The 26,161-nt window shown below is 24.9% G+C and overlaps 4 protein-coding genes across 7 annotated transcripts in view; 1 reads left to right on the top strand and 3 right to left on the bottom strand.

The window, feature by feature from the left end:
* Positions 1–127: 127 nt before the first annotated feature.
* LOC126907543 (toll-interacting protein-like) lies at positions 128–4,547 on the bottom strand. 2 transcript variants are annotated; one of them, XM_050688910.1, is made up of 6 exons: positions 4,305–4,547; positions 3,149–3,462; positions 2,534–2,554; positions 754–955; positions 551–685; positions 128–495 (listed from the first exon to the last, which is right to left on the bottom strand). In XM_050688910.1, the coding sequence occupies exons 1-6, from the start codon at positions 4,347–4,349 to the stop codon at positions 385–387; spliced, it is 828 nt and encodes a 275-aa protein (XP_050544867.1). In that variant the 5' UTR covers positions 4,350–4,547; the 3' UTR covers positions 128–384. The 2 variants fall into 2 exon arrangements, with proteins under 2 accessions (XP_050544867.1, XP_050544868.1); XM_050688911.1 differs by lacking the exon at positions 2,534–2,554 and having other exon boundaries at positions 4,305–4,544.
* A 139-nt stretch (positions 4,548–4,686) lies between these two features.
* On the top strand, positions 4,687–5,357 carry LOC126907554 (40S ribosomal protein S12). The gene is made up of 2 exons (XM_050688920.1): positions 4,687–4,974; positions 5,055–5,357. Exons 1-2 carry the CDS (start codon positions 4,830–4,832, stop codon positions 5,318–5,320), a joined length of 411 nt encoding a protein of 136 aa, XP_050544877.1. The 5' UTR covers positions 4,687–4,829; the 3' UTR covers positions 5,321–5,357.
* Positions 5,358–5,735: 378 nt separating this feature from the next.
* On the bottom strand, positions 5,736–9,343 carry LOC126907542 (vascular endothelial growth factor C-like). Of its 2 annotated transcripts, none has more exons than XM_050688908.1 (6): positions 9,101–9,343; positions 8,473–8,596; positions 8,042–8,223; positions 7,820–7,972; positions 6,620–6,804; positions 5,736–6,210 (listed from the first exon to the last, which is right to left on the bottom strand). In XM_050688908.1, exons 1-6 carry the CDS (start codon positions 9,302–9,304, stop codon positions 6,189–6,191), a joined length of 870 nt encoding a protein of 289 aa, XP_050544865.1. In that variant the 5' UTR covers positions 9,305–9,343; the 3' UTR covers positions 5,736–6,188. The 2 variants fall into 2 exon arrangements, with proteins under 2 accessions (XP_050544865.1, XP_050544866.1); XM_050688909.1 differs by having other exon boundaries at positions 5,737–6,210; positions 7,862–7,972.
* A 2,011-nt stretch (positions 9,344–11,354) lies between these two features.
* LOC126907514 (uncharacterized) overlaps positions 11,355–26,161 on the bottom strand; it is a 98,912-nt gene continuing 84,105 nt past the window's right edge. The window contains exons 2-3 of one of the 2 annotated variants that reach the window (XM_050688862.1): positions 20,785–21,522; positions 11,355–12,642 (exon numbers count right to left, since the gene is read on the bottom strand). In XM_050688862.1, the coding sequence (XP_050544819.1) occupies positions 12,443–12,642; positions 20,785–21,522 (938 nt within the window). In that variant the 3' untranslated portion in view covers positions 11,355–12,442. Of the gene's footprint in view, positions 12,643–20,784; positions 22,315–26,161 lie in introns of those variants that run through there. The other variant, XM_050688864.1, reaches the window with a different exon arrangement.

Genomic DNA, 26,161 nt, shown 5'->3' with positions numbered 1-26,161 from the left:
AAACATTTTCTACAAATATATAGAGATAAAAGAGCAATATTAAAAAAAATTGTCATCTTTTATCAAAAAATTAATCATCACTGCAATAAAATTTAAGAGAAAGAATTAAATAACTGAAGAAAGTAACTAATAGTTATAAATAAGTTAAGTTTTATTTTTTTTTAATTTTACTTGGAAGTTAACTAATAAATATTCTTAACTAAACCCATCTATATAAATAAAAATAAATCTTACTAGTTACAAATTAGAAATACAGATGTATTCTAACAAATTCATACATAATTCTGACTAAATTAAACATTCAATATAGAAGAATGGCACACACAACAATAATAATAGTAATATTAACATAGGATTAAGCTCATTGGAAGATTATTTGATGATTTATTCAACCATTTGGAGTAGTGAATTGACAGTTAAATCTTTGTCTCCATTATTAGCTTCAAAAATATTTTTCACAGTATCTTTATCTACATTTGGGAACATATCTTGAACCTGCAATTAAATAATGTGTAATCATTATTTTAAATTATACATAAGGTACACATACTTGTTTTAAATCTTCTGGATTAAGAGGTGGTGCTTGTGGTGGTGGTTGTACATAAATAGGAGTGAGATCTTTACTTGTATTAATATTTGGTGGAACCATCATAACTGGAGACACTAAACCTAATGATGGTGGAACCTAGTTCACCAAATAAATTTGTTTTATAAGAAAAAATATAGAACTTTTATTTTAAGTGTATAACTAACCCCATAACTCATTATAATATTTATAGTGCCCTCATGATTAGGCCCTTGTTTACCAGTGAGATTATACCACTGTTCAATAGTAACTCCTTTAAATATTTGTAGAGGTATTGGTATAGTTGTCCATGCTATTAACTCATCCATTTTAAAAGAGCATTCATCAAATATTTCTACATGAATTTGATTGATACCATCTGGTAAAAGACTATAAACATGAATAATAATTATAAAAACCTAGTAAAGTTGGAATCCAAATCAAGGATAATGGAAATTGGGCATAGCACCCTCCACTAATAATTGATATCTGAATGAGATTACATCACTATCTTAAAATGCTTGATACAATTATACATATAAAAAATACATAAATAGTAGAAAATTTTCTTTTATTGTTGAGTATATATAATCGTTTTTGTTAACATAAAGTCAAAAAATTGGTTATTATTCAAAAATGTAATATTAGTATCAAATATCTATACTAGACACCTCTGTAAAAATGAAAATCAATTTAATTAAGGAATAAAGATAATAGGTATCTTAGGGAGACATAAAGTTTGTACAATTTTATAAAGCTTATTCTCAAAAAAAATTTTTCTTTTGATTTTGTGTTTGAATGAACTAATACAAAGTTTAATTTAACATGTATTAAAAGGTATCAAGTTTTCAGAACATTAAAAAAAAACTCAGCACAGTAGGGGTGTCGCATAGTTGGGTCAAGTATAATAATATTTGACAATGATTAAAATCACTATCATAAACGCTTCAATGCAAATCTATAGATAGTGTTTAATTTTAAATTGATGGATTATTCCAAAAGCAACATGATCTCCTATTTCCTTATTTATATTCTGATTAAGATAAAGTATGTTGAATGACAAAGGAATATAAATATTATTTCTCATAAAAAAATTGTGTTGATCCATACACTTTTAATAAGTTATAGCATTATAAAGTTAAAAATGTAAAAAATAAAATCGAGAATTTTCACACAAAAAAAGCATTTGGTAACTATTTTCACTGCGAAGACAAAATAAAGTCCAAAATTTTTTTTTTCACAATAATGTACATTACATTAGCTTTAATTTAAGATAATATAAAAGTGTCAGTATTTCCGGAACACTTTCAAAAATTAAGTTAAAAAAGTTCTACTTTCTATATGCATTTTAAAGTTTTGAACCCCCTGTATTAAGGGAAATGGTCCGATTTTAAAAAAAAGTATGTTTTATGAAAGAGGTAAATAAATATTATTTTTCGTAAAAAAATTGTATTGATCTATAAATTTTTAAAAAAGTTATAGCATTATAAAGTTAAAAATGTAAAACATAAAATCGAGAGTTTTAACATAAAAATAGCCATTTTCACCATGAAGACAAAATAAAGTCTAACATATTTTTTTTCCATAATAAAGTATATAACATAAGCTTTAATTTAATATATATATATAAAGGGTCAGATTTATAAAAAAAATATATCAAATGATAGGTAAAGACAACATGTATCTATAAAAGAAAATTATATTGATTTAGTCATTTGAAAAAGTTATTTTAATTTAAAAAAATTTCGAAAATTAGCGATTTTTAATTTGTAATTTTTTTTGAAGATTTTCCCCATTTACAGGGAATGAGGGAATTTTTTCCAATTTTTCAGGGTAATGTCTTCAACTAGATACAATTTGTGAACTTTTGACGTATTTTTTGAAAAAAATCGTTTCGGTGAAATCTAAAAAAAAGTGGTAACAGACACAAAAAAAATAAAAAAAAACACATCATAATAAAATTAATACCTTCTCAGCTTTGCTACGAAACTAAAATTAAAAAAGAATAAATGTTATTAATATGTATGAATCGTCATGTAAAGTTCTTATTATAAGTAGATAAATTATCAAATTAAAAAAAAATCCAAAGATATATTTAAGATATTGAAAATTTTTTGTTTAGATACATATATATAAAAAATATTCTTCTGGGTGATTATATTAATATTAAACAATTTAAGGAGATTTTAGGTAAAAAAAAAAAGAAAAAAATTAGGAGGTTTGATTTCCTGCCATGTTTTTTAATTTAGTGTATTAAGAGAGAGAACGTTTTGAGGATAATGTCATTAACTAAATACAATTTGTGATTGTTTGACATATCATTAAAAAAAGTTGGTCTCGTGAATGCTGAGAAAAAGTAGCAAAATAGAACATAAAAAATTCAAACATAATCTTTTGACATATTATTGAAACAATTTTGTCCAGTAGAACACGAGAAACATGAAAGATGGACACACGCACAAAAAAAAAGCTATACATCAAAGAAAAATTAATACCTTCATACCTTTTACTACAACTAAAAATTGAAGAATAATAATTTAATATAATTTTTAAAACTAAATATAGAAAAACTTATATAATTACGTTTGAACTGTTTTATGCCATTTGGGAGTTTTGCCACCATTAGCATCTGTTTGTGTTTCATAAACACAATGACCTACTCTTAAACGTACATATGGATCCATTCTTGTTAAGCCATAGTTTTTAACTAATCGAGCTTGAACAATAGTAATGTTTAGTCTATTTCGATCGCGATCTCCTGGGATTGCAGTTAATGCTTGTTGAAGAGCCAAAGCTGCTTGTTGATCTGCAGCTTCTTGTTGTTGTCTTATAGTTGATTCATTCAGTGCTGCTACATCTAGCCGTAAAAAATCTTTAGGCAATTCACCTACATATACCTAAAATCAAAATTATTTAGTATCTTAAGATCATATCTTTAATTTTTTGTACACATATATTATAAAATTCTTCCATTACAATTTTTTAAAAATTTCATATTTTTAAAAATAATTATTCACTTTTTATAATATTAAGATAGTAAACATTATACTAGGATTGATTTAGATTTAATTTTTTTTATGTTATGAATTAAATATAATATATATTAAGTCATTAAAGAAAAAATTTTTTTTATTTTTTGATATTCACTCTTAATTTTTATATAATTCTATAATATTACTATAATTTGAAATATAGCATTAATATTTTACTGAAATAATTTATGCATAAATCCTAAAAAATACCTAAATGATTAATAGTAGGCTTTAAATAAGGTATTTAAGATACTTTAATAACTCTGGTTATATATTTACTAAAGCCTACTTCAATAAAAAATAATGAAATCAATTATAAAATTTCACTTAATTGAGTGTTTTATTTAGAAATATAATGTTCCTTAAAAGTAGTAATATAGCAACAATTATGTAATTAAAAAAAATATATATTTTGAAGATTGTTTTTTTTTTTTTTGGTATATTTCATAAAATTAAATTGAGTTTCATTATTTAAAATAATGTAATTAGCTAAGACTTTTCTAAAAATGATTTTTTCCGACTTGGATATTAATTTACCTTTTATTTCTACTAAGTATTACATATATTACAAAGAAATGATACTGAAATAAAAAATTTTAAATTAATAAATTAAATTTTTTAAATTGCTCATTTATGCTCCGATTTATGTTTATCATTTCTAAAAGAATAGTGTTCATTAAACAATATTACATAGAGAAATTAATTACCCTTTTTCGTCTTTCTTCATTAGTTCTGGAAGTAGTAGACGTCATTATTAAATATTTATAATCAAAAAATTGTTTTAAGTCATATAAAATATCAAGATATTTATTTAAAAATCGAATTAGAATAAATATTTGTTGCTTAAGATTATTATCATCAAACTAGAACAAATTAATATAACATGTGTTATAAGTAACAAAAACAATTAGTAAGTGTAATTATTTAATTATTTTGTTCACTTGTTATTGCTTGTTAACAATATTGCTGGTTTATCACCATAGAGTAATATTATCATACGTTAAAAATTCTCATGATGTTTTTATCATTTTAAATTAGTGAGTTACCTACACTGTTTACTTGCCGATATATCAGAATGCAAACAAACTTAACCTCAATAACAGTTAGCCACCTCTTTCATATTAACAAAAACGTGTTCCATTTTTCGTTTTACCGACTTCATAATTGATTAAAACCCTAGAGTTTTTTGTAATTTTTATTTTCGATCTATTATCTTAATATATAATTTCAAAATGTCCGACATTGAAGATACTGTAGAAGCTGGAGAGCATGGAGATATGTATAACCTTTTAAAAGAAGTGTTGAAAAACGCTCAAGTTAATGGAAGTCTACTTCATGGAATTCATGAGGGTGCTAAAGCATTAGAAAAGAAATTGGGTTAGAAATTGTTTTAATATCATTTAGTATTTAATAACAGCCAATTTTTTTTATTATAATCGTTTTACTTATCAATCTAGGTGTATTGTGTGTATTGGCTAACAATTGTGAAGAAGCTATGTACAAAAAACTAGTTACTGGATTATGTGCAGAGAATAGTATTCCTCTTATTGAAGTTGACAGCAATAAAACTCTTGGTGAATGGAGTGGTTTATGTAAGTACGACAATAATGGTCAAGCCAGGAAAGTAGTAGGTTGTTCTTGTGTGGTTGTCAAACATTTTGGTGATGATACTCAAGAATTAGATACGTTGTTAGAGATTTTGAAAAAGAAAAACTTTGCGTAAACTATAATAAATTAAAAATCTTTGATTTAAATGTTCATTCTGTGTTTTTTTTCATTCTTCTACAACATCCTTATTGTTTGAAATGTAATGTGATAAAAGGTAAAGTAAAAAAATCTTAAATGATGGTTAAATCATAATTTGTCATTACATATAAATACTAAAAATTCATTTTAAAGTTGGAAAGGTATATGCTAGTTCAAAATAAGTGTAGTGTTTCTTATGAATAAGTACTTCATTTAAGTCATTTGTTAATATTTTCATGTGCATTTATTTATTTAAGTACTTATGGGCAGAAATAATTTTGCATCTATGTTTTTCAGTAGTGTGTTGCATAATTCATCTATTTTTTTAAATAAATGATAAAAAATATCTAAAGAAAAAATGTTTATATTGTGCGTTGGATACATATCTAAATTTGAATGCAATTTATTTATTTAAATAAACAAAATAAAATATATGAATTTGATTTATTGTAATATGTACAGTTATTTAACTTCTTATTAAATTAAATTTTCTAATATGCTATATTATGGAATTATCAGTTGTAAAATATATGACACTTAAAATCTAATTCATTTTTTGATGATAATTGTTATGTTTTAATTATAAAAACTAATTTCTTTAATTTATGTGAATTAATATAAAAACAAATTGTTTTATTAATACCTACATTTTTTTTTTTTTTATTAAATTTCATTGGAACTATTATATTATAATTTTATTTTTAGCAAATATAATTTCAAAAGCAAAGATTAACTTAAAAATAATTATAAGTCTTCAGATTTCATCCCAAAAATTGTCAATAGTCAATTTAGTTTTTGATTATTTAATTTATGAACCAATTGTTATAAAAATACATTCCAGTGTCTTATGAGTTGTCTGATTCACACCTGAAAATAATTAATCATTAACAGGTTATGAAGTATATGACTATAAATTTGATTAAATTATTCTAAACACACCAACAGTCAATATACATTTTTATTAATTAACTTGAAATTAATGTGTTTATCAATGTTATATTGAGAGGTAATTAGGGAGTTAATCCTCTCCTAAAATGGAAAATATTTTTGTATTACTTTATAAACTTACAACAAAGTTGTACAAATTTAGGACTCTAAAATATTAAAAGAAAATTTATAAATGCATATAATTATATAATTCATTGAACTTTAAAATGTTTGATTTTTGTGAGATTTAGAGTTTTAATGTTTTATTAGCTAAAAGTTCTTCTTACACATCAGTTAATAACTTTCATTACTACAACAGTATAAGATTAATTAGTATTATAATTCTTACATGCATGTACTATAGTCAAATGTAAATCCAGTCGAACATTCTTTCTCTTCTCTGCATTGGCAAATACAAGTATCTGAATTCCACATCTTTAAGTCAGATTCTTCGTTACATTTATTTTGTTCATCTTCATTAATGCATTCACAACGACATTCGTTTGCTAAATATTTTTGTAAAGAGTTGCAGTCCTATAAAAATTGTTAATTATAGTTTAATTTTCTATATAATTTTTACTTTGAATATTCAGCTCAAAACTACACATCTCATATATAAATATAAAATTTGGGCGAACTTGTTCATTTTTCTTTTGATGGAGCTCTAGTTTCAGTCCCACTATATTATTATTAAGGATGAGCAAAATCAGTGTTTATAACTAGCGAGAAAGTAGGTAAAATAGTACTTGCAATATCTACTCCATGGAGCTTCACAAGGATGTATAGTTTCCGAAAATTTTTTTTTTTGACTAAAATGTCTTAATTTTATAATAATTGAAAAAATAAAATTATAAATAAAAGATTTTTTGGTAGTTTTATTAAGTTAAGTGTTTCTATAAATAGAATAAATAAAAACCAAACCTACATGCCATTAATCTATAAACAATAATTCTCTTAACCCTGGCATTTATATAAAAATTTAACAAAAGTAAATTTTTAATTAAATAAAAAATTTGTAATACAACGATTATGAAAATTAATCTAATAATTTCTTGGCTGTTTTCTTTCTTCTACCTTGGCGTAAAAATTTCAATAACTTCTGAAATGATGGTTCAAAAGTTGTTATCAAACATTCATTTTTTTAATTCATTATTCTTTGAATAAGCCAATTATGTATGTTGCCATTTGAAAATATAAGGTTGACATAAGTTATAAAGAATTATCATAAAAAATACTTATGAATAATAAATTGAGAAATGTATGTACTAAAAGAAATAATAAAAAAATTGTCAATATTATTTTATTCTTCGATTATATAAGTGGTTCATAGTAAATGAGTCGTCTTGTATATTTGAAAAAATTGCTGACTTATATAGTACGATATTATTAAACGGAGGATGATATTTTTATTGGATTGATTTTTTTTTTTGGTATTTTTTCTTGAATTTCAGAAGTATTTTAACCAAAAATTAAAAAAAAAATGTTAAGCGCTCTTAAAATAAATTTCTGAGTACGTTATTGATCATATAGAAACGTAAAATTATTGTACGTTTATATGTCTAGATTTATTCGGTAAATCTGTGATACTTTCTTTTTCTTTTATCAGGCAACCACATTTACACTTTGTGTGCTGTTCTACTGTAACTGTCTTTTTTTCTTTAAACTGAAACGACCCGTCTGAGTTATATTGCATAACTGTAATCTACACAAAAGATTTATAATTGGTTATAGTCATATATCCTTAGAATATCATTATATTGCAAGTAATTACTTCAAAGTCAATAATATCTGTGTTTACTGGTTGACATGCCAATAAATCATGAGAACAACAACCCCCACAACGGCCTACTCTGGTACAAGGAGGAGAATAGTATAAACTAGGATCATCTGTGTCTTTAAGATTGATTGTTTTGTATTCTACAGAACACCCGGCTGCTTTTGGTACAATTGTTACTGTAAACGGAAATGTAGCTTTATGTCTGGTATAGTATTGGTAATTAACATTAAATGTTTTTAATTTTGGTCATCAACCAGATGCATATTGGATCATTTAATTTGATTAAAAAATAACTTTAAAAGAAGTATTAAACCACTAAGAACATGGATGATCGTTCTTTACTTATCTTTAGTCAGAATGATCCATTAGTGTCTGATTAAGACCTTTTTTAACCTATCGACAAAATTCCATGTAAAAATAATTACATGAATTTGATATAAATTCACGGTTTCTTGGTAAACTTTTCATATTTTCATGTGGCAATAGCTTTCTGAATATATCTAATTCATTTGACATCTGATTTAGTTCCATTATTATACTTAATGGTATCTGTAAATAAGTTTAAATTATGTAAAAGTATATAGTTGTTTCTTATACAATAAGAATTAAAAAATTTGATACTAAATTTATGGATTTCAGGAAAAAATAAGTTTTTATTTTATAAAGAGGCGTACTTAGGGGGAGGATAGAGTTCTAAAGTTCTTATGAAGTTAACATCCCCTTAAGATATAAGAGATGATTCTAAAAAGTAATTATTAGTTGATAAATCAAGAACTACATGTTAATAAAAGAAGTCAAACACTATTTTTCCATTTTAATTTTAACATTATTGATAATTTAAACATAATACAATTTTTATGCTTAATGATATTTTATGTTTTGATAATATTGCTAGTTTTAAACGTTATAATTATTAATGTTATATATGTTTTCTTTCTCTGCATTTAATATAAAATCAATTGCATTAGTTTAAATAAATGTTTATACGTGGCCGACCCCAAGTTATTGGGATTAAGACGAGGAAGAAGAAAAAAAGAAGAAGAGAATACGAACTTGAATTTTGGTTTGACTTTTAGTCCTAGTAATTTTTTTTTCATCAAATAAATTACTATTTATTTTTTTATGACAAGTTGGGCAATTCGATTCTATAATTCCATTTATAACTTGTTCTTTTGTAGTGTATTCATCTGAAATGATCATTTTATTTGCAAACGTAGAGAACAATAAATTTACTATTATTAAAAAAACAAATAGCATGGTAGAACGTGTCTTTAAAACATTAATACTGAGTTTCGCTTATTGAGTAATTGTAATATGAGTATTTGTCTACATAATATCATTTAATAGAGCGTTTAGTTAAAATAATTAAGATAAGAAATTAATGAATATTTTCAAGTGTCTACGTTAATTAAATAAATTTCGCATTAAATTTTATTTGACGCTTAGAAAATAACTTGCTATTTTGCAAAACCTATGAACCTCAAGTTTATTTTTGTATATGCTAAAGAATTGTTTGTATTTAATATCAAAATGAGAGGACGAGTTTTAATAATTTGCAACATTACCACAGGAGTATCATTTAGGAAACGGAACGGAAGGGTGAGCGGTCGCACTGTTTTAGTAGTGGCGTATTTACAGTTGGCGATTAATAAGGCGATGACCCCCAACCTCATCTACAAATGATTTTTTTTACATATATATATTTATTAAATGTTTAACTACTATGATTAGAGCAGTTTATGATAGATCATAAATTCTGGTCAAAAAATAATATTTTTAATAATTATTTGATAATTATAATTTTGTTAAAATAAAAATTGAATTTTATATCTCATGCTACAATCAGTAGTGGTTATATGAGAGGGCGATAGGTGGATGCGCTCCCTTTTAATTTTTGCCTTTTTTGAATAGTATTGTAATATTTTCTTTTAGAATATTTGCAGAAAATCAATACCTCTTGTATTTCTTGGACCGCATAAAGCATACACTAACAATAACATCTTTAATTTTAATTTTTGCAATTATATATAATTAATACAAAAGTATTAAAAAGAGAAAATTAATTATAATAACTATTTAGCGTTGATTGCAATACAGACTGATGACTGAATGTGTCTATAAAAAAACATTACACATTCAAGACGCCCAATCCCTATTTATGCTTTTCGTGGCACATATAAGAGCTAAAGACCCTGTTTTTCCATTCATTCACTTATCTCTTCTTCTCACGTTACTTTCTCAGATTATTCCCAAAATACTCTAGTGTATTCTTTGTGTGTATCTCTGCAGTCTTATACTTAATTTAATCACATATTTAAAAACTTACATTTGTTAAAATAACTAACATTTTTCTTAGTTATAAATACGCTTCTATAATTCACATATAATTCTCTTCTTATTAATAAACCTGTAATTTCAACAAACGCTTCGAACAACTATAAGTCAACAGACGAGATTCTATCATCATCGGTGGTTCTTAGGTAAGAGTAGTTTTAACGCATTAACTACATTAATTAAGTAATGACTAGAAATCAAAGTACTTGTATTTATCATATCTTTACGGATGATGCTATTATCATTCTTCTTTATTAATACCATTCCCATCAACTTTATTTTTAGTTATTACTAGTGGCGCCTAACTAGTAGCTTCGAAACCCCCGAGATTATTATATTATAAAAATAAAAATAAATTAACGATTTAATAATAAAATTTATATTCTATTTTTTAATTTAAACCTCCAAACCATAAAATTTTCATTTATATATTTAAAAAAATTTTAGTTTTAATGTAATACTTTTATTGAGAAAACGGTTTTATTTTAACAACTCAAAATTATTTATATATATTGTCTACAAAAAAAAAAGAAACTCATAACTCCTAATTTATAACTAATTTTTCTTAATAAGTAATTACGTAAAATTTTAACTGTAGATTTTTGTTATTTTTATATTTTTCTTAATCTCACAAAAATCTAATTTTTATAATAATTCTTTTCGAATTACAAAAATATAATAAGACGAAAGATACAATTAAAATTCTTTTGTTATCGTTTACATAATATTACCGTAATTAAAACAACTTAAACAGTATTATTATTCTAAGAAAAAAAAAAATGTTTAAATACTTGAAAGAACTATAACCGATAAAATATATATATATATATATATATATACATATTCATGATATCATTTTACTAATGTTACATAATAATGAAAATAACGATACTTATACAAAGTGATATATCAGCATAAACAATGTAATATTTTATTTAAATTTAATAAAATTAATACTATATTTATTCAAACTACAAAAATAATTTATAAATTGTGCTATGTTTTTATGACAATCAATTCAATAATTTAACTTCTTCAAATATTTTATGCATTTTAGTTACAATTTATCCAAATACATTTAGTTTAATATTACAAATATTTACAAGTATTTTATTCAACAATTAATTACTCTTCTATATTAATATAAAAGACTAGTAGTTACTGGAGGAACTACGGTCACATTATCTGTTTGGTTCTAAGACTCTAAATGTTATGCTATTACAACAAATGGATGCATAAACATATTGATTGCATTATGTCAAAGTCTCAGATTTTTAAAACATAATCATAAATATAGATATATTTTCTTTTAACGCAAATAATCGGTATTCCCCTACCCTGAGGGGAATATCGGGCATACATAAATACATGTAAAAAGATCGGGATAAAATAATTTTTAAAAAAATTACTAAAATATAGTTCAAACTAAAAGTTGTCTTCAAAGATAATTACTGAAAACAAATGTCAATAGGAAGCACTTCATTATAACAATATAAATTCAGAGTGTACTGGCGGGCAAACAATTAATAACTGAAATACATAATACATATTCCTATGTGATTATAAAAATTAATTTCCTAAATTTTAATAATATTAGTAAAATTTTTAATATTTAAAAAAATTTTAAAATGTTAGACTACATTTATCTTTGCTACCACATTCTTAAATTAAATTTTCAAGATTTGGTCGTTGTTCGACGTCGTTGATTAAATGACCTATTGCCGTTGTACATATCTTATATAATATGCTTTGATATTTTATGCTATAAACTATTGTAGTACGTAAAAAATGTTTAAATCTTATAATTGCATAACCTATTCCATTTAACTTGATATTCATTTAAAATAATCTAAACAATGTGTGACAAAATAAATTATTTAGTGTCGGTTCAATAAAATTATAAGAATACCATTTTTTTCTCGGAATAGTTTTATAAATAACTGTAAATTTACATTTTTAACTGTATATTACCATTTATAATTATTACTCATTAACTATATAGATTAAATCTTTAGATTGAGTCTTAAGCAATTTTAATATAAAGTAAATAAATTAGAAAAATTACTGAATAAGTAAATAATCGACTAGATATTTAGGATTGTAATATTTCTGAGTTGCCACATCAAAATTGTTATTGTCATCATTATCCATCTCATTATCTTCATCACTTGGGCTAGGACTATAATGTATTTTTATATCATTCGTATTAACTCTAGGAAAATCAATTGTTCTATAAATGTCGTCATGATTTCCTAATTGTCCTAAAAACATAATTTTAATTAATATTTTTATTACACATAAATCCTTTATTATATTATAAAAACCCAACTTGACTTGAGTTACTATGGATGGCTAGATTCTTCTCTCTTCACTGATTAATTCTATCTATTAATATTATATGACTTTAACGCTTGTATGAATATGTAATAAACAAAAAAAATGACATTAGATGTCTCCCCAGACATTGATTACACACACATATATATATATATATATTTGATTTCAAAACTTTTGTTAATTTTTAGTGTTTAGCGCTTTTTTTTAATTATTTATTTTAAGGTAATATGTTGATAATTTTAATAAAATGTATTAAAATATATAATATTTTATTTAATCTTGAATGAATAGACATGTTAGAGAGGATATGAAATAGTACATGGAGGGTATGATTTTAGTGTAAAGAATGAGACTGGAAAAAAGTCCCGAATTTTGCCGTATCGTATGATCTTGGAGTGGTTAATACTTATTTTAGAAAGAGGGAAGAACATTATATAACTTATAAGAGTGAGAGGAATAGATCACAGATTGATTGTTTTATGTGGAAGAGAGAATGCGTAAAGATGAGTAAAAGATTGTAAAGTTATACCAGGCGAGACTATAACTACACAACATAGACTGATGGCAATGGAGTTGTAGTGTACCGGGAAGAGAATATACAAAAATAGAAAGAACACAGGAGAAAAATCGAGGTTCCAGTAGTGGAAATTCAGAGGGTAAAATGAAAAAGAGTTTTTAAAGACGATGAAATATAGGACGGTGTGGAATATCAAGGGAGACATAAATTATCTGTGGCATAGATTTGCTAGTTGTTTAAAGAATACTGCAAAGGAGATTGTTGGTGAGAATGGGAGTAGAATGTCATAAAACAAGGAAACCGGCTGGTGGAATGAGGACATTCAAAAAATAATAGAGAGAATGAAAAGGCAGTTAAAAATATGGAAGAGGAACAAAAGAAGAGAAGATTGAATGGAGTATAAACGCATGTTTAAAGAAGTCTAGTGTGCAGTAAGTAAGGCGAAGTTTAAGTAGTATGATGAGTTGTATGATAGGCTAAGAACAAAAAAAGGTGAAAAAGAAGTCTATAGCCTTGAAACAGTCTAAAGACTTTCACAATGTAAGGTGTATAATAATTTGATAATGAAATGAAAAAATGATGGAAAGAATATTTTGAAATATTGCTAAATATGGAGTATTTAAGAGAGATATTAGCGGATATATCGTGGTACGAGGGACTGATAGATGTAATTAGAGAGGAAAACGTAAAGTAGGTTGTGAAATTAATGACAAAGAATAAAGTAGTAGGAGGGTCCGATGAAATACAAGTAGGAGTATTGAAAATATTAAGCGGTGTTGGCTATAAGGTGGTTGAAGGATTTTTTTAATAAAACTATTTTAAAAGAGAAACCGCTAAAATAATGAGGAATAGTATTGTGGTACCGATATTTACGTATAAAGGAGACATACAGTACTGTGAAAATTATAGAGGCATAAAGCTTTTGAGACATAGTAAGAAGATTTTGGAAAATGTAATCGAAAAAAAAAATTAGAGAATAAGCATCAGTAATAAAGAACTAGTTTGGTGTTTTGCCTGGAAAGGCAACAATGAAGCCAGTTTTTTCTGTGAGACAACTAATAAAAAGTGTAGGGAAAAGAAGAAAAAGCAGAGTATGGTGTTTATAGATATGGAGTAAATGTAAGATGGAGTATGGAGAGAGGTGGATATTAATGAGAAAAAGAGTATTAAAGGAGTACGTTTAAATAATATACGATATTCATGATAGTATTTCCACCAAAATAAATAGTATAGGTGAAGTAACAGAATATTTTACGGTAAGAGTAGGAGTGCACCAAGGTTATACTTTAAGTTATAACTTATTTTCTTTAGTGAAACTATCGTATCGAGTATATATGCATATATGTATAAATAGCTGAACTGTATTTATTCAACCAACATTACAAAAATAAATAAGTTTGGAGCCAAACGATACCTCGTAAATATTTTAAAGTACTAGCGAAACAAAAAAGGAATTGGTCTGATCAACTTAAACTTATTTATTACCACGAAAGTTAAAACCTGAATTTATTAAACCGTACTCATAGAAATAAATAAGTTTTAAAATTTAATTACTACGGATATAACAGTAGTTAAAAGTGTTAAAACCAAACAACACAGTGTATAGTATAGATATGGTAAAATCACCGTGTCTAAATCAATTAAATCATATAATTTCAACTAAATCAAACAGTGGTTTGGTTCAAAAATACTTACTTGAATATAATGGAACTTTGCGTTAGTAAAAGAGATCAAAGTTGTGGGTGAATCGGAAAAATCATCGTACGTGAAAAGTACGATTCTGGAGCCGACAGCGTGTTCCCTCAAAATCTAAAAAAGCACATTGAATGTTGCACTGCGGATCCTCATATTAGTCGAAACTGTCAAACAGATAAGCAGGCAACAAACGTAAAAAAAGCCTGATGGGAAAATAAAATCACATTGGCCAAAATGTAGAATGTTTTATAAAGATAATAACGGGGGCTACGGTATAATCGTAAATAGTAAACTATTTTTGAAAAAAGAGAGCGCGTGTTTTTGTGATTCTATAGAAGAAGACAATTATCAAGCACAAATAACTAAAAAGGAAAAAAACCTAGGAAAGATGAGAAAAATTGACGAACAATCGGTAACTATTGTTAGTTTTTTAGCTTCGATGCGAAGCTGAGAAGGTATTAATTTTACTATGATGTGTTTTTTTATTTTTTTTTTGTGTCTGTGAACGCTCAATCTCAGCTCTCGCTGGACCGATTTTGATGAACAATATGTCAAAAGATCACAAATCGTATCTAGTCGAAGACATTACCCTCAAAAATTGAAAAAAATTTCCTCGTTCCCCGTAAACGGGGAAAATCCCCCAAAAAATTACAAATTTAAAAATCGCTAATTTACGATATTTTTTCATTTTTTTTTACTTAAAATTGCCCTAACTTTTTTAAACATGACTGAATCAATATAAATTTTTTTTTTATAGATACCTTAGATATTTACCTATCATTTTATATATTTTTTTTATAAATTTGATCCTTTCCCTGCCATCAGAAGGGGATTAAAAATAACCACTTTTTCACAAAAAATTAACTTTTTCAACATAACGTTTGAAAATGTTCCGGAAAGACTGACACATTTATATATATCTTAAATTAAAGCTAATGTAATATACTTTAATTTGAAAAAAAAAAATTTGACCTCTGGACTTGTCTTCATGGTGAAAATGACTACCGTAAGCAAAAATATGCTATTTTTGTGAAAAAATTCTTTTTTTAACATTAGGATGCTATAACTTTTTAAAAAATGCATGAATCAATTCTATTTTTTAATAATAAATACTTTACATATACCTTTTTCATTCANTGATAAATACTTTATATATACTTCTTTCATTCGACATACTTTTTTTTAAAATCGGACCATTTCCCTTTATACAGGGGGGGTGCAAACCTTTTAAAATGCGTATAGAAAGTAGAACTTTTTCAACTTAACTTTTGAAAATGTTCCGGAAAGACTGACACTTTTATATTATCTTAAATTAAAGCTAATGTAATGTACATTATTCTGAAAAAAAAAATTTTGGACTTTATTTTGTCTTCGCGGTGAAAATAGTTACCAAATGCTTTTTTTGTGTGAAAATTCTCGATTTTATTTTTTACATTTTTAACTTTATAATGCTATAAATATGACAACTTAAAAAATAAAATAAGATAAAATGACAACTTTTTCACAAAAAATTAACTTTTTCAACTTAACTTTTGAAAATGTTCCGGAAAGACTGACAATTTTATATATACCTTAAATTAAAGCTAATGTAATATACTTTAATTTGAAAAAAAAAAATTTGACCTCTGGACTTGTCTTCATGGTGAAAATGACTACCGTATGCAAAAATATGCTATTTTTGTGAAAAAATTCTTGATATTATATTTTACATTTTTTAACATTATGTTGCTATAACTTTTTAAAAAATGCATGAATCAACTTTATTCTTTAATGATAAATACTTTATATATACTTCTTTCATTCGACATACTTTTTTTTAAAATCGGACCATTTCCCTTTATACAGGGGGGGTGCAAACCTTTTAAAATGCGTATAGAAAGATTAACTTTTTCAACTTAACTTTTGAAAATGTTCCGGAAGGTCTGACACTTTTATATATATCTTAAATTAAAGCTTATGTAGTACACTTTAATTTGAAAAAAAAAATTTGACCTCTGGACTTGTCTTCGTGGTGAAAACGGACATCAAATTTAAAGAATAACGTACGATTTCCGTGAAAAAATTCTCGATTTTATATTTTATATNCGTACGATTTCCGTGAAAAAAATCTCGATTTTATATTTTATATTATTTAATTTATATTTTATATAACTTTTGGAAAAATGTATGGATCAATATTATTATTTTTTTATAAGANAAAAGTTCCTAGGAAATTATTACTATTACTTCTATTTAAGTTATCTATTACCATAAAAATGCAAAAAAATATTGAGCTTTTCTGATAAATTTACAATAAATAGTAATTATAAAACTTTCTGACTGCATATTGATCTTAACGATACAATTTTTTTAATTGTCATAAAATTTTCTATTTAATGATGTCAATGTCAAACTTACTAATTGAGCTAAAAAATATGGTAAAATAATTTTTTTTTTTATTATAAACATTTACAACAATCAACTTTAAACGATTAACAAAATAGGTTAAATATGTCATTTTCCTTATTTTTAACTTATTAATAATCAAATTAATATTAAATATTATATCAAATCAGTATTAATTTAAAACAATTTTTTTTGTTCTTAATTATTTTTTTTTATATGTAAAAACTATTTTTTAATAATATTAAAACTTAGAAGTTATAGAAAAAGTCTAATTGCACATTTTAAAACATCGCGAAAAGTTGATTTAGAATAGTATATTTTTGTTTCTGATGGAAGTTCCTTGTAGTACAATGTATAAAACTTATAACTTTGTTAACTGTTATAACTTTATCAAAAATGGCCAAATCAGTATATTTTTTTTATTTATATGCATGTCTTTATCTATCATTTGGTTTTTTTTATAAATCTAACCCTTTACCTACCCACAAGAGGGATTCAAATNTTTTTTTTATAAATCTAACCCTTTACCTGCCCACAAAGAGGGATTCAAATTAATAATTTTTTTTTTTTAGTTAAAGTAAATCATTAAAATTAATTCAGTTCTGGATATTTTAATAGTAGAATCTTTTTAAATACCTAAAATTACTTAGAAATGATTACTATGATTTCTATTTAAGTGCTCTATTACGATGAAAATGCAAAAAAATAATAAGTTTTTCTGATAAATATACTGTAAATAGTAATTATAAAATTTCCTGACTGCAGATTAATCTTAAAAATAACATTGTTTTAATTCTCATNTCTGACTGCATATTAATCTTAAAAATAACATTGTTTTAATTCTCATAAAATTTTCTATTTAATGATTCATTCTAGTCAACGAAGGAGTAATTTTGGCGAATAGCAAAAAAAATTCCCAACCAAATTTTTTTTTTTTTAAAGTAGGAAATTGGTGGATTGTTCCAACAGCAACATCAACTCTTATTTCTTTAATTATATCCTGATTAGTAGTTCTTTGATTTTAAAATATAATACTAATTATACTTATTAAATTTAGTATGAAATTGATATTTAATATTGTAATTTAAACGGAGAAATTATAAAAATAATAAAGAAGTTATATTTTGCTTTACTTTTACGTGTATAAAAATTTAAAGGGCTTGATACAATAATTTTCAATAAAAACTGTTTGTTACTATAAAAAAATGCACTGGACTACAAGGAACTTTCATCAGAAGCAAAAATATACTTTTCTAAATCAAATTTTCGCGTTGTTTTCAAATCTGCAAGTAGACTATTTCTATCACTTCTAATTTTTTATATTATTACTAATTATATATATAAAATAATAATTAAAAGAAAAAAAAATTTGTTTTCAAATTATTACTGATTTGATTTTTAATATGTTAAAAATAATCAGTCCAAATTTTCAATTTTAACCTATTTTTTTGGTTCTTTAAAGTTGATGAAAAATTTTTGATAAAGATTTATGAAAGTTTATAGTAAAATAAATTGAATATATTACCATAACTTTTAGCTCAATTACAAGTTTAAAATTGACATCTAGGCCAGTCAACAAAGGAAAAATTGCGGAAAAAATTTTGTTTTTTTAAAAGTTGAATTAAAATATGTATAATGACATACTAATAGTCCTCAAGATTGGAATTGAGCTTTTTTTTTACAGCCTCGCAAAAGTTCAAAAATATGAGCTTATTTAATTTTCTCAAAAAATATTTAACTTACAAAAAAAGTTTCGTACAAAAGTTGTTTAAAAGAAAATTATAAACAAAAAATTATCTTATATTTTTTCATTTAAACAAACATTATTCGAGTTACATTACATTTAATGTGAGTACTAAAATTTATATTCCATTATTTTCATATTACGGTTGCTTTTTATCATGTTATACATTAGACACAATTTTATAAATGCATACGTGTGTATGTGTGAGNTTAGACACAATGTTATAAATGCATATGTGTGTATGTGTGAGTTTATTTATTTATTGTATCATTAAAGTGTAGTGTATATTAATATACAAGCGATAGAGTAGGTAATTGATTTGATGCTATATTGTTTAAACCCAACTAAACGCTAAATTGTACATTCCCAAACAACAATCATATTATGTCAAATGCCACCTGAATTTTCTTTTTCTTTGCCTTAAACCCAACTACTTGGGGTCGGCCACCCTTATCTTAAGCTTCCACTTGACACGATCTCCCACATCTTCTACGCTCACATCAGCTGTCCTCAAATCGCATTCAATAGCATCCCTCCATCTCTTTTTTGGTCTTCCTCTATCTCTTCTTCCTTCAACATTCATTTCTATAACTGTTCTTACAGCTTTCGATTCTTCTTTCCTCATACCATGACTAAACAATCTAAGTCTATTTTCTGTCATCTTATCCACGATTGACGCAACACCTATACTTCCTCTTATATGCTCGTTCCTTATCCTATCTTCTCTAGTCACTCCACTCATCCAACTAAGCATTCTCATCTCTGCTACACTTATTCTCTGCTCTACTTTCTTATCAACCACCCAACACTATGATCCATACATCATAGCTGGCCTCACAATTTCATACTGAATTTAAAAACTATAATTAGTATTTATTCATATATTATATTTTAAAATCAAAGAACTACTAATTAGGATATAATTAAAGAAATAAGAGTTGATGCTGCTTTTAAAATATTTCACCAATATCTCTAAAGGAAACACTATCTACAGATTTGCATTGAAGCGTTTCTTATGATAGTGATTTTAATCAATGTCAGATATCATCTATACTTGTCCCATCTATGCATCGTCCATACTGTCACACTGTGCCTCGACCCCACTGTACTACCGTTCTTTTTTATTGTTCTTTTAAGTGAATTAGATTTTCATTAAATTCATTGACTTTGCTTATCACAACCACGATAATTATTCTTAATAAATCATACGACACTGAGCATCTATATCGAGTTTGTTGTTTATTATGCACCTAATAGTTAATTTATTAGACAAAGAAAGATATATTAATAGTCTATGTTATTGTAATATAATTTGACGTTAACTAGTGTAACTGACGTAAACTCGTTACAAGTTAATGTTGTTAAATTGGTATTAAATTATTAATTAAGATAATTTAATTTAATTTAATATTTTAAATCAAATACCAACACAATTTTAAAAGCTGATTAAATTTGATATGAACGTTGATTTTATGAAAAATAAATCAAAAGACAATTTTCACATAGAGTTCAAATATTAAACATTTTTTATGCACACATTTAGTCGCCTTTTTAAATCAAATAAAATTCACTAAAATGGTCATTATTACATTTTTACTTATATCTCACTATATTTCCAATGGAAGATATTATATAATATATAATATAAAATTTATAATCAAACAACAATGAAGCGTAAAATAAAAGCTCCCAATTAGTAGATTTGGTAAAATCAAAACAACTTACCGAAAGGAATATTATGTTTTATATTTTTTCTAGTTAATCGCCATCCTACGTATGATTTTTGAGGAAATTTTTTTGCTATTTCAAAACAATACTGATATTTTTTTAATTCTGATACAAATAAAGTAATTTTATTCACTTCCTGTACAGCAAAGTCGTGAATTTCATTAATATTATCTTCGGTTACATTTGCTTTCTGTAATTTACTAAAATAAGATTTTAAAAAATTATTTCTTAAAAATGAATAATGATATTTTGAAATTGATTGCGTTTCTCTACTTGCAAACAAATCGTTATGATCTTTAAATGATGAAATAAGTGCGTACATCTTATTAAACCCATACTCAATTTTAGTTCTATATTCTTCTTCAAATAAATTCAAATCCATAAAAGATTTCATATTTTCAACAATATTTTGACCCAAATCAATGATTTTATATTTCATATCGTTTTTTAATTTTATATTTCGAAATTTAGGAAGATAAAGGAATTTTCTAACTAATGAAAAATAAAAACGTACGATCAACATAATTGGACGAACTGTTGCTGAATTTACCAAATTTATAAATGTTTGTACATTTTCCAAGTTAAAATCGAACTTGACGAAACGAAACACATCAAATAATTTAATTTCATAATTATCAGAACCTTTTATTAACAACGGGGCATATCGAACCATGTCTAAAACATCGTCTTGTTGATTATCACTATTGTATCTAATATATTGTTTTACTTGAGAACCTGATGCAAGATCTCGTTCCAAAAAACAAGGCCGATTTTCCAACAAATCATAAAATAAAACATTACTAGGATTGTAAATATGGTATAATTTTCTTTCAAAAGCTGTCGCCAAATGACTTATTATCTTACAATATCTTTTTAATATTTTATTATCTGTTCCCACAAACATATCTCTGAAAGTCAAATATTCTTTCATAATTTTAATTATTTTATTATTTAGTTTTTCGATTTCATTACGTAAGACTTCCAGGCTGTGTTTTATTGGCTCTTGGAAATTAGTTAGATATATGAAATCATTTTTAACTGAAATATTAAAACACTTTCCATTTAAAAAATATTCCAATCTTTCTACAATTGAACGATGTAGAATTTTGTAGCCTTCAAGCAAATTCTGTGATCTTTCAGATCTACTGAACTCGCCATTTTCATTTTTAGCAATTATATTAATTGATCCCGAAACGTTGTTCAAGTATAAATTTACAGTCATTAAATCAGCTGCGATATACTCTTCGTCCATTTCTCGTAATGAATCTAACATTATCATAACAATTTCGCCATGAGATTTTACTGCTGTTCCATAATCTTTTAATTCAGATTCTGGTATGTTATTTTCAAAGTTATATAAATATTTCTCACTGTACTTGAAATAATTAAACAAATGTTTAGAGAAATTACAATGTAACTCTAAAGGGTCTAAGGAAATTGAATATTTTTTGTAAATAATAACACATACGAAAAGTTTAATTATGATCATTTTGACGTATACTAACAATTAGGCAATACTAACGAGTTTTAACGAACATTTAACTTAAGTAATATATAAAAAAATATTACTTGATTTATAATTATACTAAAAATAATACTAAATATAACACAATGATATATTTACTTACAACAGAAAATGTTTGTGCCTCTATATATGATTATATTTGCTTTAATTTTATTTAATTTGTATTTCAAACGATATGCTTCGATCTATTTAGTTTTAGTTAATCTACTTTTTTGTTATGTCTTCACAAAGTATAAAATAAAGTTTATTTCCATTATTTTTTTCTTTTAGCTTTGTTGCAAAGCCTACGTGGTAACGTATATTTGGCGATACGTTTATTATAAACGTTTCTTTCTTATCGGCCGTTTTATAACATCTCAAGTTCAGCCTAAAGTCTATCAATTAGTCCACGGTTGACCCTGAGTGTCTGTAGTAGAAGCTCTATTAACTTTTGATGTCCTCCCCTCTCTTGAAAATATCAGTTTTTGTCTTGATTAGTGAACTAATTTTTTTTCCTTTGGTTTTATTTGTTGTAAATTTGATTAGAATAAATATTACAACTTGTATTTTGATTAGTATTTTATTTTGTTACATCTAAAACAATTGAGGTTAATAACTTTTGAATACAAGTTTACCAAACAGGACCTAACTTAGATATTAAGTTAAGATGGGTTTCTCATTTACAATCTTTTTTTTTCTTTTGTATCGCGCTAGACGAATTTCCTCCGTTGTATTACTGAAACAATATGAGGATCTTATACCTCTTCTCACTCATTAATTTTGACACTATTATTCGCGCTAAGATTAACTACGGTTCTTTGTTTAATATCTTCTTCATCCTTATGCCATCGTAATAAGCTTAATTTAATAATTTAAATCCATTCACTGACTTTGGCGATACATACCCAAATTTCTTCCTATCGTTGATTCAATGTGTTCTTCACTTTCTTCTCCCACTATCATATTCACAAGTTCTATAGTTGTCGTTTCATTAATTAATTAATTTCTTGTTCTAACTAATTTTGCAGGCTTCTTATTTCCTAACCTTCTACTTCTTTCTTCGTCTTTTATAAATAATTTATTTTTTCATTATACTTCTATAAACTTTCCTAACTTTCGATTAATTTTTACTGGTGGTCTGCCTCATCACTCAAAACAGGTTAAGCTTATTACATACAAAGTCCTAATATTTCATTTTCCAACAACTTGCATTCTTCATTAAGGTCGAATTACACTAAACGGAACGTTAACGTCACGTTACAGATTGGCAGCGCCACGTCAAAAAAAATTTAACCATGTATTTACGTAATGTTAATGTTACGTAACGTGTCCGGTTTATGTGAACAATACAAAATAAATACATGGTTAAATCTCGTATAGTAATTTCGATATATTAATATTGTCAAAATATTCTTACAAAATACTTTTTAAAATATTTTGAAGCAAATATTGCGACAATATCTCATATATATATAATAAAAAATATATTCTATTGAAATATTTCCATAATATGCTCACAAAATAATTTTTTAAATATTTGTTTATGTATATTTGGAGAATATATTAAAGAGAATAAATAACGAATATTACACTAAAAATATTTCTACAATGTGCTTAAAAATATCTTGTTGGCCAACTGAGGTAACTTATGAGAGGCAAACCATCCTCTTGCCTCCCTTTAGTTACACTATTGGATGTTATTGATATCTAGTTATATAATACTTATGTATTATATATACATATTCCTAATTCCTTAATAAGTAAACAACCGTTTCCTCTAATTAGTATCAATTTTAATTAACTTAAGTAAGTCTACAGGGAGGAATTCAAAATAGCAACTTTTGCACAAAAATTTCATTTTTTCAATTTAAGTTTGGACAATTTTATAGATATAATACATCCTTTAAACATATAAATATTAAAACTTATAATATGTTTTAGAATAAAAAAAAAAAAAATTGTCCCAAAGATTTATTTTCTATGTGCATATAGTTGCCGTAGTTAAAAAACATAGTATTTTTGTCTTAAAATTCTCGATTCCATTTTATATTTTTAATTTTATAATGCTTTAACTTTTTGTAAATTGTATGAATCAATATAATATATTTTTTTTAATACTTTATATTTACTCCTTTCATTCGTCAATTTTTTATCTTATCGAACCATTTCCCTTCATATAAAAGGAGGTTCAAATCTTAAATATTTGAGTAAAAAGTAGAAATTTTACAACCTAACTTTTGAAAATGTTACGGAAATGTCTTTTAAATGTATGATATATTAAAGCTTGTTTTACGAACTATTAGTTAAAAAAAAAAAATTTTCTCGGTAACCTTCATTGTACGAAGTGGAACAAAAATTGTAATTTTCGTGTAAAAAATTACTTTTTATCTTTATGTTATTTTGTTACTTAAGGCTGCGTTGACTTTTTGAAAAAAAGAAATTTGCATTTTTCGCTTAATTCATTTTGAGTTTAAAAAAAATTTAATATTCGTTTGATTTTTATCTCATCAAAATTTATTTACTTTAATGAATATCAAGGACCACATCACTGTAGTTTCCTCTGTGAGAAGGTATATCTTAATCATCGTCGAAACTGAAGCGTATTTTAAAGGCAAAGATAAATCGTTATATTCGAAAGGCATAGAAGTTTAGAACGGCGTTGGAGTGAATGTATTATTCTAGAAGGATACTATGTTCACGATAAAGTCAAATTTAGCTATAAAATTATGTTTTGTTTGTGAGTTCTGTGAATTTTCGAACAACCTGATAACAATTTCAGAATGGGAAACATCTATTTGTATACGGATAGACAGCAAAGATAAGTAAATACAATTTTTTATAATTTATAAAATAAAAACTCATTTTATTAATGTTCTTTTTTTTAATATAATTTTTAGAGTGTAATTGTATAAAATATTTATTTTATTTTATTTAAACATTAGTTAAATTGTTAGTGTGTAGACAATCTATTTATAAATAATATTCTGTTAATTTTTTTTATTAATTTTATACTTATTAATATAACATCAAACACATGTTTTACTTATTTACATTTCCGTCCTATTATTGAATTAAATTTTTTATTGACCTAACTCTGTTTTATACTCTACATTTTTTTGTTAAATTATATAGATATCATAATTTATTCTTGGTTACTTATAATCTTGTTGAATATTAGCAAAGCATATAGGTTATATGTTACAGTCCATAGTTTACATGCCAGTCGGTACGCTAGAAGACCTATTACAATTTTGTTGTTGTTATTATTATATAAATATAAATTATTTGTAATTAATAAAATATTTTCGAGCGTACGATTAAAATATTTTTTTTGGAAAAATTCCCGCTCATCCCAAAGTACATTTATTATTTATTAGTTATTAATAACTTTTTTATGTCTTCCTTTATACATTATAAAATTGTCAAGTTGTCAATTAAAAAAAAAATATATTTTTTTAAATTGTAACATACATATTTAACTATTCTGTAAAAAAGAAAATCATCTAAACAGAAAAATGACTTATTGGTGAAAATTTTTTCACAACAATAACTTCAAAAGTTATTACAATTAAAAAAATAAACTTGAGTTGAGACACGAAAATAACAATTTTGATAATTCGAAATTAATACATTTTAATGCATAAAAAAGTTCATTTAAGTTAATAAATTATTATAATGTATTTAACACTATTTTTAGTATACTAAAGTGTTATTTTTTAAAGTGTTTTATCTAAAACATTTTGAATTTTTTATTCATGTAGTTCACGTCAAAATGATTACAGTAAAGTAAATATAATTATATATAGAGTCATGACTATTTTCTGTTGTAAGTAAATATATCATTGTGCTATATTTAGTATTATTTTTAGC

Source organism: Daktulosphaira vitifoliae, unplaced genomic scaffold (assembly GCF_025091365.1).
Source record: "Daktulosphaira vitifoliae isolate Bord-2020 unplaced genomic scaffold, ASM2509136v1 Scaffold_5, whole genome shotgun sequence".
Taxonomy (NCBI): Eukaryota; Metazoa; Arthropoda; class Insecta; order Hemiptera; family Phylloxeridae; genus Daktulosphaira; species Daktulosphaira vitifoliae.
Note: the sequence above shows the minus strand (reverse complement) of the source record. Positions and strands in the feature narration are given on the sequence as shown.